General features: G+C 48.3%; 2 protein-coding genes across 3 annotated transcripts in view; one reads left to right on the top strand and one right to left on the bottom strand.

The window, feature by feature from the left end:
* EPHX2 (epoxide hydrolase 2) overlaps nt 1-10,682 on the bottom strand; it is a 52,630-nt gene extending 41,948 nt beyond the window's left edge. For both annotated transcript variants that reach the window (XR_011676848.1, XM_071417138.1), the window contains exons 1-3: nt 10,512-10,682; nt 7,310-7,394; nt 1,524-1,683 (exon numbers count right to left, since the gene is read on the bottom strand). Coding sequence is in view for 1 of the 2 variants with exons in the window: in XM_071417138.1 (XP_071273239.1) it covers nt 1,524-1,683; nt 7,310-7,394; nt 10,512-10,609 (343 nt within the window). In the remaining variant the exon portion in view is untranslated. The remainder of the gene's footprint in view (nt 1-1,523; nt 1,684-7,309; nt 7,395-10,511) is intronic.
* A 1,523-nt stretch (nt 10,683-12,205) lies between these two features.
* The window catches only part of LOC139584903 (L-gulonolactone oxidase-like), a gene marked incomplete at its 3' end in the record, with an annotated part of 72,305 nt that continues 68,655 nt past the window's right edge, over nt 12,206-15,855 (top strand). The window contains exon 1 of the mRNA XM_071417254.1: nt 12,206-13,864. Coding sequence (XP_071273355.1) covers nt 13,817-13,864 — 48 coding nt within the window. The remainder of the gene's footprint in view (nt 13,865-15,855) is intronic.

Consider the following 15,855-nt stretch of genomic DNA (forward strand, 5'->3'; position numbering starts at 1 on the left):
CCCAACACTCCAAACCAAACATTCCCAGCATTCCAAACCCAACATTCCCAACATTCCCAAGGTTCCCAGACCAAACCTCGCCAACGTTCCAGACCCAACATTCCCAACATTCCATTCCCACCATCCCCACCATTCCCAACGTTCAGGACCCAACATTCCCAGCATTCCAGACCAAACATCTCTAAGGTTTCAGTCTCACCATCCCCAACATTCCAAACCAAACGTTCCCAACATTCCAGTCCCACCACTCCCAACATTCCAAACCCAACATTCCATTCCCACCATTCCCAACATTCCCAACATTCCAGACCAAACATCTCCAAGGTTTCAGACCCACCATCCCCACCATTCCCAACATTCCAAACCCAACATCCCCAACATTCCAAACCAAACATTCCCAACATTCCGACCATCCCATTCCCAACATTCCAAACCAAACATTCACAGCATTCCATTCCCACCATTCCCAACGTTCAGGACCCACCATTCCCAACATTCCAAACCCAATGTTCCCAACATTCCCAAGGTTCCAGACCAAACCTCTCCATGGTTTCAGACCCACCATCCCCAACGTTCTGGGCCTACCATTCCCAACATTCCATTCCCACCATTCCCAACATTCCAGTCCCACCACTCCCAACATTCCAAACCCAACATTCCACTCCCAGCATTCCCAACATTCCCAACATTCCAGACCAAACATCTCCAAGGTTTCAGACCCACCATTCCCAACATTCCATTCCCACCATCCCCACCATCCCCAACATTCCATCCCCACCATCCCCAACATTCCAAACCAAACATTCCCAACATTCAGGACCCACCATTCCCAGCATTCCAAACCCAACATTCCCAACATTCCAAACTCAACGTCCCCAGCATTCCGAACCCACCATTCCCAACATTCCATCCCCACCATTCCCAACATTCCATCCCCACCATTCCCAACATTCCAAACCAAACATTCCCACCATCCCCACCATCCCATTCCCACCATTCCCAATGTTCCAGAGCCACCATTCCCAACATTTCCACCATTCCCACCATCCCACATTCCCACCATTCCATTCCCACCATCCCACATTCCCACCATTCCATTCCCACCATTCCCACCACTCTGGACCAAACATTCCCAAGGTTCCAGACCAAACCTCTCCAAGGTTTCAGACCCCGCATTCCCAACATTCCATCCCCACCATCCCCACCATCCCATTCCCAACATTCCATCCCCAACATTCCATTCCCACCATTCCCAACATTCCCAACATTCCATCCCCACCATCCCCACCATCCCATTCCCAACATTCCAGACCTCTCCAAGGTTTCAGACCCACCGTTCCCAACATCCCATTCCCAACATCCCCAACGTTCCGGACCCACCCCATCCCCAGGATCCCAAACATTCCAGACCCACCCCATCCCATCCCCGTCATTTCCCAGCATTCCCCAGGATCCCCAGCATTCCCGGCATTCCCGGCATTCCCCCCGGGATCCCCCCATCATTCCCGGGGCTCAGCCCGCACCGTGCTCCCGCAGCCGCGCCGCCGCCCGCAGCATCCGGGGCTCGAGGCGGCCGCGCTCCAGGAGCTCCCGGAAGGGCCGGGACACCGCGAACCCCTCGGGAACGGCCGCGCCCAGGGAGCGGAGCCGCGCCCGGCACCGCGCGTCCAGCTCCGCCAGCAGCTGAGGAGGGAAAAAATAACGGGAATCCGGGGAATTCCCGAAATTCCGGGGGGTGAGAAATACCCCAAAACTCGGGAAATTCTCTGTTGGGGAATAGCCCGAAATCTGGGAAATTCTCTGTTGGGGAATAGCCCAAAATCTGGGAAATTCATGGGTGGGAAAGAGGAGAAATCTTGGGGAAATCCTGGATGGGAAAACTCCAAAATCTGGGAAATTCTCAGTTAGGGAATACAGCAAAATCTGGGAAATTCCCGGTTGGAAAAGCGGAGAAATCTGGGAAATTCCTGGCTGGAAAAACGGAGAAATCTTGGAGAAATCCTGGATGGAAAAACCCCAAAATCTGGGAAATTCCTGGTTGGGAAACCCCAAAATGTGAGAAAAATCCCAATTGGAAAAGCCCCAAAATTTGGGATATTCCCAGTTGGAAAAGCCACAAAATGCAGGAAAAATCCCAGCTGGAAAAGCATCAAAATCTGGGAGATTCCTGGTTGGAAAAACCCCAAAATTCTGGAGAAATCCCGGTTGGAAAAGCCCCAAAAATTCCAGGAAATTCCCAGTTGGAAATGTCCCAAAATCTGGGAAATTCTTGGTTGGAAAAGCATCAAAATCTTGGAGAAATCCGGGATGGAAAAACCCCCAAATTTGGGAAATTCTCAGTTGAAAAAGCCCCAAAATCTGGGGAAAAATCCCAGTTGGAAAAGTTCCAAAATTTGTGAAATTCTCAGTTGGAAAACCCCCAAAATGCAGAAAAAATTCCTGGCTGGAAAAGTGGAGAAATCTGGGACATTCCTGGTTGGAAAAGCCCCAAAATCTTGGAGAAATCCTGGATGGAAAAACCCCAAAATTTGGGAGAAATCCCAGTTGGAAAAGCCCTAAAAATTCCAGGAAATTCCCAATTGGAAATGTCCCAAAATTCAGGAAATCCTCGGTTGGAAAAGCTCAGAAATCTTGGAGAAATCCTGGATGGAAAACCCCCAAAATCTGAGGAAAATCCCAGTAGGAAAAGCCCCAAAATTCCAGAGAAATCCCAGCTGGAAACGCCCCAAAATTTGGGAAATTCCCAGTTGGAAAAACCGCAAAATTTGGGAGAAATCCCAGTTGGAAAAGTGGAGAAATCTGGGAAATTCCAGTTGGAAAAGCCCCAAAATTCCAGGAAATTTCCTGTTGAAAAAAACCCCAAAATCTGGGGAAATTCTTGGGGGGGGGATCCCAAATCCCAGGGTTGATCAAAATCCCAGGAACTTTGGGGTTGATCCCAAATCCCAGAGTGGATCCCAACCCCCGGCTTGGATCCCAAATCCCCAAGGTCAATTCCAAATCCCCCGAGTGGATCCCAAATCCCCAGGGTCGATCCCAAATCCCAGAGGTTGATCCCCAAGGTGGATCCCAAATCCCCGGGGTCGATCCCAAATCCCCCAGGTCAAGCCCAAATCCCCAGGGTCGATCCCAGAGGTTGATCCCAAATCCCCCGAGTGGATCCCAAATCCCCAGGGTCGATCCCAAAGGTCAATCCCAAATCCCAAAGTTTGATCCTAAATCCAAAAGGTGGATCCCAAAGGTCAATCCCAAATCCCCAGGGTCGATCCCAACTCCCCCGGGTGGATCCCAAAGGTCGATCCCAAATCCCCCAGGTGGATCCTAAATCCCCAAGGTTGATCCCAAATCCCCAAGGTCATTTCCAAACCCCAGGGCTGACCCCAAATCCCCCAGGGTTGATTCCAAATCCCAAAGGTCGATCCCAAAGGTCGATCCCAAATCCCCAGGGTGGATTCCAAATCCCACAGGTTGATTGATTCCAAATCCCCAAGGTCGATCCCAAAGGTCGATCCCAAATCCCCATGGTCGATCGCACACCTCGGGGTGACCCCAAATCCTCAAGGTCGATCCCAAATCCCCAAGGTGGATCCCAAATCCCCAGGGTCGATCCTAAATCCCCCATGTTGATCCCAAATCCCAGAGCTTGATCCCATAGGTTGATCCCAAATCCCCGAGGTAGATCCCAAATCCCCGAGGTTGATCACACATCCCCCAAGGTGGATCCCAAATCCCCCAGGTTGATCCCCCCCCGGTCAATCCCAAATCCCCCGGGTGGATCCCAAATCCCCAGGGTCGATCCCAAACCCAAGGTTGACCCTAAATCCCCAAGGTCGATCCCCAAACGTGGATCCTAAATCCCCATGGTCGATCCCAAACCTAGGGGTGACTCCAAATCCCCATGGTCGATCCCAAATCCCCCAGGTGGATCCTAAATCCCCAAGGTTGATTCTAAATCCCCATGGTCGATTCCCCAGGGTCGATCCCAAATCCCCAGGGTCGATTCCAAATCCCAGAGCTTGATCCCATAGGTTGATCCCAAATCCCCAGGGTGGATTCCAAATCCCACAGGTTGATTGATTCCAAATCCCCAAGGTCGATCCCAAAGGTCGATCCCAAATCCCCATGGTCGATCGCACACCTCGGGGTGACCCCAAATCCTCAAGGTCGATCCCAAATCCCCAAGGTGGATCCCAAATCCCCCAGGGTCGATCCCAAATCCCCAAGGTCGATCCCAAATCCCAGAGCTTGATCCCATAGGTTGATCCCAAATCCCCAAGGTTGATCACACATCCCCCAAGGTGGATCCCAAATCCCCCAGGTTGATCCCCCCGGTTGATCCCAACTCCCCCGGGTGGATCCCAACTCCCCAAAGGTTGATCCCAAATCCCCCAGGTCAATCCCACATCCCCAAGGTGGATCCTAAATCCCCAAGGTGGATCCCAAAGGTGGATCCTAAATCCCCATGGTCGATCCCAAACCTAGGGGTGACCCCAAAACCCCCAGGTGGATCCCAAATCTCCCGGGTCGATTCCAAAGGTGGATCCCCAACCCCCAAGGTCGATCCCCAAAGGTCGATCCAAACTCCCCCGCGTGGATCCTAAATCCCACAGGTCGATCCCAGAGGTCGATCCCAAATCCCACAGGTGGATCCTAAATCCCCAACGTCGATCCTGAATCCCCAGGGTCAATCCCAAAGGTTGATCCCAAATCCCAGAGCTTGATCCCAGAGCTTGATCCCAAATCCCCCGAGTGGATCCCAAATCCTCCAGGGTCGATCCCAAAGGTTGATCCCAAATCCCCAGGGTGGATCCCAAATCCTCCAGGGTCGATCCCAAATCCCCAAGGTTGATCCCAAAGGTCGATCCCAAATCCCCAAGGTCGAGCCCAAATCCCCAAGGTCGAGCCCAAATCCCCAAAGGTCGATCCCCAAGGTCGATCCCCAGAGGTCGATCCCAAATCCCCAGGGTGGATCCCAAATCCCCAAGGTTGATTCTAAATCCCCATGGTCGATTCCCAAAGGTCGATCCCAAATCCCCAAGGTCAATCCCCAAAGGTTGATCCCAAATCCCTGGAGTGGATCCCAAATCCCAGAGGTTGATCCCATAGGTCGATCCCAAATCCCCCGGGTGGATCCCAAAGGTCAATCCCAAATCCCCAGGGTCGATCCCAACTCCCCCGGGTGGATCCCAAAGGTCAATCCCAAATCCCCAAGGTCGATCCCAAATCCCCAGGGTCAATCCCCAAAGGTCGATCCCAAATCCCCCAGGTGGATCCCAAATCCCCAAGGTTGATTCTAAATCCCCCAGGTCATTTCCAAACCCCAGGGCTGACCCCAAACCCCCCAGGGTTGATCCCAAATCCCAAAGGTCGATCCCAAAGGTCGATCCCAAATCCCCAGGGTGGATTCCAAATCCCCCAGGTTGATTGATTCCAAATCCCCAAGGTCGATCCCAAAGGTCGATCCCAAATCCCCATGGTCGATCGCACACCTCGGGGTGACCCCAAATCCCCAGGGTCGATCCCAAATCCCCAAGGTGGATCCCAAATCCCCAGGGTCGATCCTAAATCCCCCATGTTGATCCCAAATCCCAGAGCTTGATCCCATAGGTTGATCCCAAATCCCCGAGGTAGATCCCAAATCCCCGAGGTTGATCACACATCCCCCAAGGTGGATCCCAAATCCCCCAGGTTGATCCCCCCCCGGTCAATCCCAAATCCCCCGGGTGGATCCCAAATCCCCAGGGTCGATCCCAAACCCAAGGTTGACCCTAAATCCCCAAGGTCGATCCCCAAACGTGGATCCTAAATCCCCATGGTCGATCCCAAACCTAGGGGTGACTCCAAATCCCCATGGTCGATCCCAAATCCCCCAGGTGGATCCTAAATCCCCAAGGTTGATTCTAAATCCCCATGGTCGATTCCCCAGGGTCGATCCCAAATCCCCAGGGTCGATTCCAAATCCCAGAGCTTGATCCCATAGGTTGATCCCAAATCCCCAGGGTGGATTCCAAATCCCACAGGTTGATTGATTCCAAATCCCCAAGGTCGATCCCAAAGGTCGATCCCAAATCCCCATGGTCGATCGCACACCTCGGGGTGACCCCAAATCCTCAAGGTCGATCCCAAATCCCCAAGGTGGATCCCAAATCCCCCAGGGTCGATCCCAAATCCCCAAGGTCGATCCCAAATCCCAGAGCTTGATCCCATAGGTTGATCCCAAATCCCCAAGGTTGATCACACATCCCCCAAGGTGGATCCCAAATCCCCCAGGTTGATCCCCCCGGTTGATCCCAACTCCCCCGGGTGGATCCCAACTCCCCAAAGGTTGATCCCAAATCCCCCAGGTCAATCCCACATCCCCAAGGTGGATCCTAAATCCCCAAGGTGGATCCCAAAGGTGGATCCTAAATCCCCATGGTCGATCCCAAACCTAGGGGTGACCCCAAAACCCCCAGGTGGATCCCAAATCTCCCGGGTCGATTCCAAAGGTGGATCCCCAACCCCCAAGGTCGATCCCCAAAGGTCGATCCAAACTCCCCCGCGTGGATCCTAAATCCCACAGGTCGATCCCAGAGGTCGATCCCAAATCCCACAGGTGGATCCTAAATCCCCAACGTCGATCCTGAATCCCCAGGGTCAATCCCAAAGGTTGATCCCAAATCCCAGAGCTTGATCCCAGAGCTTGATCCCAAATCCCCCGAGTGGATCCCAAATCCTCCAGGGTCGATCCCAAAGGTTGATCCCAAATCCCCAGGGTGGATCCCAAATCCTCCAGGGTCGATCCCAAATCCCCAAGGTTGATCCCAAAGGTCGATCCCAAATCCCCAAGGTCGAGCCCAAATCCCCAAGGTCGAGCCCAAATCCCCAAAGGTCGATCCCCAAGGTCGATCCCCAGAGGTCGATCCCAAATCCCCAGGGTGGATCCCAAATCCCCAAGGTTGATTCTAAATCCCCATGGTCGATTCCCAAAGGTCGATCCCAAATCCCCAAGGTCAATCCCCAAAGGTTGATCCCAAATCCCTGGAGTGGATCCCAAATCCCAGAGGTTGATCCCATAGGTCGATCCCAAATCCCCCGGGTGGATCCCAAAGGTCAATCCCAAATCCCCAGGGTCGATCCCAAATCCCAAAGGTTGATCCTAAATCCCAAAGGTTGATCCCCCAGGGTCGATCCCAACTCCCCTGGGTGGATCCCAGATCCCTGAGGTCGATCCCAACTACCACAGGTGGATCCCAACGGTCGATCCCAACTCCCCAAGGTCGATCCCAAATCCCCAGGGTCGATCCCATAGGTCGATCCCGATCCCCACCTGGCTGAGGCCGATGTGGCCCCGCAGCGCTCGGGCTCGGGGGCTCTGGGATCCGCCCGAGTCCAGAACGGCCTCAAAGAAACCCCTGGAGAGAAACCCCAAAGGTCAGAGCCAAAAACCCCAAAACCACCAAATCACAGATCCAAAAAAACCCCAAAACCACCAAATCACAGATCCCAAAAAAACCCCATAAACCCCAAGGGTCAGAGCCCATACAAACCCCATAAACACCAAATCACAGAGCCCACACAAACCCCATAAACACCAAGGGTCAGAGCCCACACAAACCCCATAAACACCAAATCACAGATCCCATACAAACCCCATAAACACCAAGGGTCAGAGCCCATACAAACCCCATAAACACCAAGGGTCAGAGCCCAAAAACCCCATAAACACCAAATCACAGAGCCCACACAAACCCCATAAACACCAAGGGTCAGAGCCCATACAAACCCCATAAACACCAAATCACAGATCCCATACAAACCCCATAAACACCAAGGGTCAGAGCCCATACAAACCCCATAAACACCAAGGGTCAGAGCCCACACAAACCCCATAAACACCAAATCACAGAGCCCATACAAACCCCATAAACACCAAATCACAGAGCCCACACAAACCCCATAAACACCAAGGGTCAGAGCCCATACAAACCCCATAAACACCAAATCACAGATCCCATACAAACCCCATAAACACCAAGGGTCAGAGCCCATACAAACCCCATAAACACCAAGGGTCAGAGCCCACACAAACCCCATAAACACCAAGGGTCAGAGCCCACACAAACCCCATAAACACCAAGGGTCAGAGCCCATACAAACCCCATAAACACCAAGGGTCAGAGCCCATACAAACCCCATAAACACCAAATCACAGATCCCATACAAACCCCATAAACACCAAATCACAGATCCCATACAAACCCCACAAAACACCAAGGGTCAGAGCCCATACAAACCCCATAAACACCAAATCACAGAGCCCATACAAACCCCATAAACACCAAGGGTCAGAGCCCACACAAACCCCATAAACACCAAATCACAGATCCCACACAAACCCCATAAACACCAAGGGTCAGAGCCCAAAAACCCCAAACCCCAAAGGTCAAATCCCCATAAAACCCCAAATCCCAAAGCTCAGATCCCATAAAAACCCCAAAACTCAGATCCCAGGAAAACCCAAACCCCAAAGCTCAGATCCCAAATAAAGTCCAACCCCCAAAGGTCAAATCCCATAAAACCCCAAAGCTCAAATCCCAAAAATCCCAGACCCCAAAGGTCAGACCCCATAAAAACCCCAAACCCCAAATCCCAGATCCCAGATCCCATAAAACCCCAAATCCCAAACCTCAGATCCCATAAAAACCCCAAATCCCAAATGACAGATCCCATAAAATCCCAAACCCAAATCCCATAAAAACCCCAAACCCCAAAGCTCAGATCCCATAACAAAACCCAATCCCAAATCTCAGATCCCAAATCTCAAATTCCAAACCACAAACCCCCATCTCAATCCCAAAACCCCAAATCCCCAAAATCCCAAATCCCAAACCCCAAAAACTCCCGACCCCAAATCCCAAACCCCAAACCCCAAATTTCCAAACCCCAAAGAAAAAACCCCAAAACCTCAAATCCCCAAGACCAAATCCCAAACCCCAAATCCCCAAAAACCCCAAATGCCAAAACCCCACAGACCCAAAATCCCAAATCCCAACCCCTAAATGACCAAAAATCCCAAACCCCAAAAATCCCAAACCCCAAACCCCAAATCCCTGATCCTAAATCCCAGATCCCAACCCCAAACCCCAAATCCCGGATACAAAACCCAAAAACCCCAAACCCCAAAACCCAAAAATCCCAGATCCCAAATCCAAAACCCCAAATCTCAAAAACCCCAAAAATCCCAAATCCCAAAAATTTCCAAATCCTAAATCCTGAAATTCCCAAATCCCAAAAACCCCAAATCCCAAACTCCCCAAACCCTAAATCCCAAAAATCCCAGATCCCAAATCCCAAATTTCAAAAACCCCAAAAAGCCCAAATCCCAAAAAATTCCCAAATCCCAAATCCTGAAATCCCCAAATCCCAAAAACCCCAAATCCCAAAAAACCCCAAACCCCAATCCCCAACCCCCAATCCCAAATCTCTCAACCCCCAAAATCCCAAACCCCAAAAAACTCCAGACCCCAAACCCCAAATCCCAAACCCGAAATCCTAAATCCCCAAATTCAAATCCCAATAATCCCAAACATTCCCAATTCCCATAATCCCAAATCTCCCAAATCCCAAACCCCAAAAACCTCCAGACCCCAAAATCCCAAATTCCCAAATCCCAAATTCCCAAACCCCAAAGAAAAAACCCCAAAACCTCAAATCCCCAAGACCAAATCCCAAACTCCAAATCCCAAAAACCCCAAATGCCAAAACCCCAAAGACCCAAAATCCCAAATCCCAACCCCCAAATGACCAAAAATCCCAAACCCGAAATCCCTGATCCTAAATCCCAGATCCCAAATCCCTGATACAAAACCCAAAAATCCCAAATCCCAAATCCTCAATCCTAAACCCCCGATCCCAAATCCCCAAAAACCCCAAAACCCCAAATCCCAAAAATCCCAGATCCCAAATCCAAAACCTCAAATCTCAAAAACCCCAAAAACCCCAAATCCCAAAAAACTCCAAATCCCAAATCCTGAAATCCCCAAATCCAAAAATCCTCAAACCCCAAATCCCAAAACCTCAAACCCCCAAATCCCAAAAAACCCCAGACCCGAAATCCCCAAATCCCAATCCCAAATCCCAAAAACCCCAAACCCCCAAAATCCCAGATCCCAAATCCAAAACCCCAAATCTCAAAAACCCCAAAAACCCCAAATCCCAAAAAATTCCAGACCCCAAACCCCAAAAAACTCCAAACCCCAGATCCCAAAAACCCCAAATCCCAAACCCGAAATCCCAAAAACCCCAAAAATCCCCAAATCCCCAAAATCCCCAAACTTCCTAAACTCAAACTCCACGCGGGCGGCGCCGCCAACCACAAAATTCTCGCGTTGATTCCGTGGGACTCGTGCGCCGCCGCCCCGCATTAACGCTCGGGCGGGCGCTTTCGGCCGTGCCAGGCGCGGCTTTACCAAACCGAGCCCAAACCGAACCGAACCGAACCAAACCGAGCCCAACCGAGCCGGGCCTACCTGGGCAAGGCCCAGTCGCGCTCGCAGGCGTGCAGGAAGTGCTGCAGGCCCGGTTTCAGCAGAACGCCGAGGTCGAAGATCACAGCCCTCGGCGCCATGGCCGCCGCCGGAGCCGGGACTCGAACCTGCGGCCTCGAACTTTGGCCCAGTTTAGACCACGCACTCTCGAAGAAGCCACGCCCCTCACGTCAAAGAAGCCACGCCCCCCACGTCGCCCACAGCACTCAGCGAAGCCACGCCCCCTCAGCGAAGCCTCTCCCTTCAATCTTTTGGAGGAATTTTTGGGGGGATTTTAAAGAGTTTTGGGAGATTTATTTTTTCTTATTGGGGATTTTTGGGGGGATTTATGGGTTTTAGGTTTTTTTTTTATTTTGGGGGCTTTTTGGGGGATTTCTCCCTTCACGTAGCCCACAGCACGCACCGAAGCCACGCCCCCTCAGCGAAGCCTCTCCCTTCAATCTTTTGGGGGGGATTTTAAAGAGTTTTGGGAGAATTTTTTTTATTATTGAGGATTTTGGGGGGAGATTTTTGGGGGGATTTTTTGGGTTTTAGGGTTTTTTTTATTTTGGGTGGCTTTTGGGGGATTTGGGAATTTCACCCTTCAAATAGCCCACAGCACTCACCGAAGCCGCGCCCCCTCAGCGAAGCCTCTCCCTTCAAACTTTTGAGGGAATTTTTGGGGGGAATTTAAAGGATTTTGGGAGATTTTTTTGAGGATTTGTTGGGTTTTAGTTTTTTTTTAATTTTGGGGGGTTTTGGGGGATTTCTCCCCTCACGTCGCCCGCAGCACCCACCGAAGCCACGCCCCTTCAGCGAAGCCTCTCCCTTCAATCTTTTGGGGGAATTTTTGGGGGGATTTTAAAGGATTTTGGCAGATTTTTTTGAGGATTTTTTTGATTTTAGGTTTTTTTTTTTATTTTGGGGGCTTTTTGGGGGATTTCTCCCTTCACGTAGCCCTCACTACTCACCGAAGCCACGCCCCCTCAGCGAAGCCTCTCCCTTCAAACTTTTGGGGGAAATTTGAGGGAACTTTAAAGGATTTTGGGAGTTTTTTTTTATTATTAGGGATTTTGGGGGAGATTTTTTTGAGGATTTTTTGGGTTTTAGGGTTTTTTTTTTATTTTGGGGGCTTTTGGGGGGATTTCTCCCCTCACGTAGCCCACAGCACTCACCGAAGCCACGGCCCCTCAGCGAAGCCTCTCCCTTCAGACTTTTGGGGGATATTTTGGAGGGATTTTAAAGAGTTTTGGGAGAATTTTTTTTATTATTGAGGATTTTGAGGGGAGATTTTTGGGGGATTTTTTGGGTGTTTGGGTGTTTTTTATTTGGGCGCTTTTTGGGGGATTTCTCCCCTCACGTCGCCCACAGCACAGACCGAAGCCACGCCCCCTCAGCGAAGCCTCTCCCTTCAAAATTTTGGGGGAATTTTTGGGGGGATTTTAAAGGATTTTGTGAGAATTTTGGGGGAGATTTTTGGGGGGATTTTTTGGGTTTTAGGTTTTTTTTTCTTTTGGGGGCTTTTGGAGGATTTCTCCCCTCACGTCGCCCACAGCACTCACCGAAGCCGCGCCCCCTCAGCGAAGCCTCTCCAATCATTTGGGGGAATTTTTGGGGGGATTTTAAAGAGTTTTGGGAGATTTATTTTTTATTATTGGGGATTTTGGGGGGATTTTTTGGGTTTTAGGGTTTTTTTTTATTTTGGGTGGATTTTGGGGGATTTGGGGATTTCACCCCTCAATTAGCCCACAGCAGTAGCCGAAGACGCGCCCCCTCAGCGAAGCCTCTCCCTTCAAAATTTGGGGGAATTTTTGAGGGGATTTTAAAGGATTTTGGAAGATTTTTTTTTTAATTGGGGACTTTTGAGGGACAATTTTGGGGGGATTTTTTGGGTTTTAGGGGTTTTTTTTTATTTTGGGGGGTTTTGGGGATTTCTCCCCTCACGTCGCCCACAGCACTCACCGAAGCCACGCCCCCTCAGCGAAGCCTCTCCCTTCAATCTTTTGGGGGAATTTTTGGGGGGATTTTGAAGGATTTGGGGAGATTATTTTTTTATTATCGGGGATTTTGAGGGGAGATTTTTGGGGGATTTTTTGGGTTTTAGTTTTTTTTTTATTTTGGGGGCTCTTTGGGGGATTTCTCCCCTCACGTAGCCCACAGCACCCACAGAAGCCACGCCCCCTCAGCGAAGCCTGTCCCTCCAAAATTTTGGGGGAATTTTTGGGGGAATTTTAAAGAGTTTTGGGATATATTTTTGTGGATTTTTTTAGTTTTTAGGGTTTTTCTTTATTTTGGGGGCTTTTTGGGGATTTCTCCCTTCACGACGCCCTCAGCACTCACCGAAGCCACGCCCCCTCAGCGAAGCCTCGCCCTTCGATCTTTTGGGGGAATTTTTGGGGGGATTTTAAAGAGTTTTGGGAGATTAATTTTTTATTATTGGGGATTTTGGGGGGGATTTTTTGGTTTTAGGGTCTTTTTTTATTTTGGGTGGCTTTTGGGGGATTTAGGAATTTCACCCTTCAAATAGCCCATAGCACTCACCGAAGCCGCGCCCCCTCAGCGAGGCCTCTCCCTTCAGACTTTTGGGGGAATTTTTGGGGGGATTTTAAAGAGTTTTGGAAGATTTTTTTTTATTATTGGGGATCTTTGGCGTAGATTTCTGGGGGGATTTTTTGGGTGTTTGGGTGTTTTTTATTTTGGGGGCTTTTTGGCGGATTTCTCGCCTCACGTTGCCCCCTCAGCACTCACCGAAGCCACGCCCCCTCAGCGAAGCCTCTCCCTTCAAACTTTTGGGGGAAATTTTGAGGGGATTTTAAGGAGTTGTGGCAGATTTTTTTTTATTATTGGGGATTTTTGGGGGAGATTTTTTGGGGGAGATTTTTGGGGATTTTGGGGTTTTTTTTGGGGGGGGGGGCTTTTTGGGGGATTTCTCGCCTCACGTTGCCCCCTCAGCACTCACCGAAGCCACGCCCCCTCAGCGAAGCCTCTCCCTTCAAACTTTTGGCGGAATTTTTGGGGAGATTTTAAAGAGTTTTCGGAGATTTTTTTGAGGATTTTTTGGTTTTTAGGGTTTTTTTTAATTTTTGGGGCTTTTTGGGGGATTTCTCCCCGCACGTAGCCCACAGCACTCACCGAAGCCACGCCCCATAAGGGAAGCCACGCCCCTCGCACAAAAAACCTCGGTGAAGCCACGCCCCCTCCGCGAAGCCGCGCCCCCACATAGGCTGCAACGCTCAGTGAAGCCACGCCCCTTTACCAAAGCCACGCCCCTCACATAGCCCGCTGTATTGACGAAGCCACGCCCACTCATGGAAGCCACGCCTCTCATTGCTCTGGCCCCGCCCCCTTTTCAGTCGGTAAAAATGGGAATTTTTTGGGAGATTTTTTTTTTAATTTTTAGGGAAATTTTGAGGGAATTTTTAAAAATTTTTCGGGAATTTTTTTGGGGAATTTTGAGGGGAATTTTCGAGGAATTAAAAAGGAAATGTGGGGAATTTTTAGGGAGATTTTTTGGGAATTTTTGGGGAATTTTGGGGCAATCTTAAAAAAATTTGGGGAATTTTTAGGGGAATTTTATTTGATTTTTTGGGAATTTTGGGGAGAATTTTAGGGGAAAATTTTGGGAATTTTTCTGGCATTTTTAAAATAATTTTTTGGAGATTTTTTGGGAAATTTTTGGGGATTTTTTGAGATGTTTTGGAATATTGGGGGGATTTTTTTGGAGATTTATTGGGAATTTTGAGGGATTTTTTGAGGAATTTTTTTGGGATTTTTAAATATTTTTGGTGAATTTTTTTTTATTTTTTGGGGATTTTTAAGGGATTTTTTTTGGGAATTTTTAAGGGATTTTTGGGATTTTTTGGGCAATTTTTTGGAATTTTAAAGGGATTTTTTGGGAGATTCTATTGGGAATATTGGGGGATTTTTGAGGGATATTTTTGGGGAGATTTTTTGGAGATTTTGAGGACATTTTTGGGGGATTTTTTTGGGCAATTTTTTGGAATTTTTAAGGGATTTTTTTTGGAGATTCTATTGGGAATTTTTGGGCATTTTTTTCGTGGATTTTTTAATATTTTGGGGGATTTTTAAGGGATTTTTTTGAGAATTTTTGGGCAGTTCTTTGGAATTTTGGGGGGATTTTTTGGAGATTTTATTGGGATTTTTTAGGGAATTTTTTGGGACTTTGGGGGGATTTTTTGGAGATTTTGGGGGAATTTTTTTGAGATTTTTTTGGGATCTTTTGGGATTTTTAAGGGATTTTTTGAGAGATTCTATTGGGAATTTTGGGGGATTTTTGCGGGGATTTTTTAAAATTTTTGAAGATTTTTTTTTTATTTTTGGGGATTTTTCAGGGATTTTTTTTGAGATTTTGGGGGGATTTTTTTTGGAATTTTAAGGGATTTTTTTGTGATTTTTGGGGAGATTTTATTGGGAAATTATTGGGATATTTTTGGTCATTTTTGGGAGATTTTAGGGGGATTTTTTGGGGATTTTTGGGCAATTTTTTGGAATTTTTTTTATTTTTCTCTTGGTTTCATTTTCCAGGAATTGTTTGTGAATTTATTTTGGGATTTCCTCCCCTCCCCCTCGGCGTTAATGGCAAATCCCGAGGAATTCTTGGAATTTTTGGAATTTTCCCGACCTTTGCCCCGACCTAAAAGGAGCAAAAACCTGGAACGAAATCCAGGGCAAAACCCAAAAATAAACCTGGAAAAAACCCAAAATAAACCTGGAAAAAAAACAAAATAAAAATGGAAAAAAACCTGGAAAAAACCCAAAATAAACCTGGAAAAAAAAACAAAATAAAAATGGAAAAAAACCTGGAAAAAACCCAAAATAAACCTGGAAAAAAACCCCAAATAAACCTGGAAAAAAATCCCAAAATAAAAATGGAAAAAACCCCAAAAAAACCTGGAAAAACCCAAAATAAACCTGGAAAAAAACCTGGAAAAAAACCCCAAATAAACCTGGAAAAAAACCTGGAAAAAGCCCCAAATAAAGCTGGAAAAACCCAAAATAAAAATGGAAAAAAAACCCAAATAAACCTGGGAAAACCCAAATAAACCTGGAAAAAAAAACTGTGGAAAAATCCCAAATAAACCTGGAAAAAAAACCCCAAAAATAAACCTGGAAAAAACCGAAATAAACCTGGAAAAAACCCCCAAATAAACCTGGAAAAAAAACCCCAAATAAACCTGGAAAAAAAAACCCAGAAAAACCTGGGAAAAAACCTGGAAAAAAACCCCAAAATAAACCTGGAAAAACCCAAATAAACCTGGAAAAAAAAACGTGGAAAAAAACCCCAAATAAACCTGGAAAAAAACCTGGAAAAAAACCCCCAAAAAAC

The sequence above is a fragment of the Agelaius tricolor genome, unplaced genomic scaffold, assembly GCF_023055355.1.
Source record: "Agelaius tricolor isolate 1412-34295 unplaced genomic scaffold, bAgeTri1.0.p SCAF_68, whole genome shotgun sequence".
Lineage (NCBI taxonomy): Eukaryota > Metazoa > Chordata > Aves > Passeriformes > Icteridae > Agelaius > Agelaius tricolor.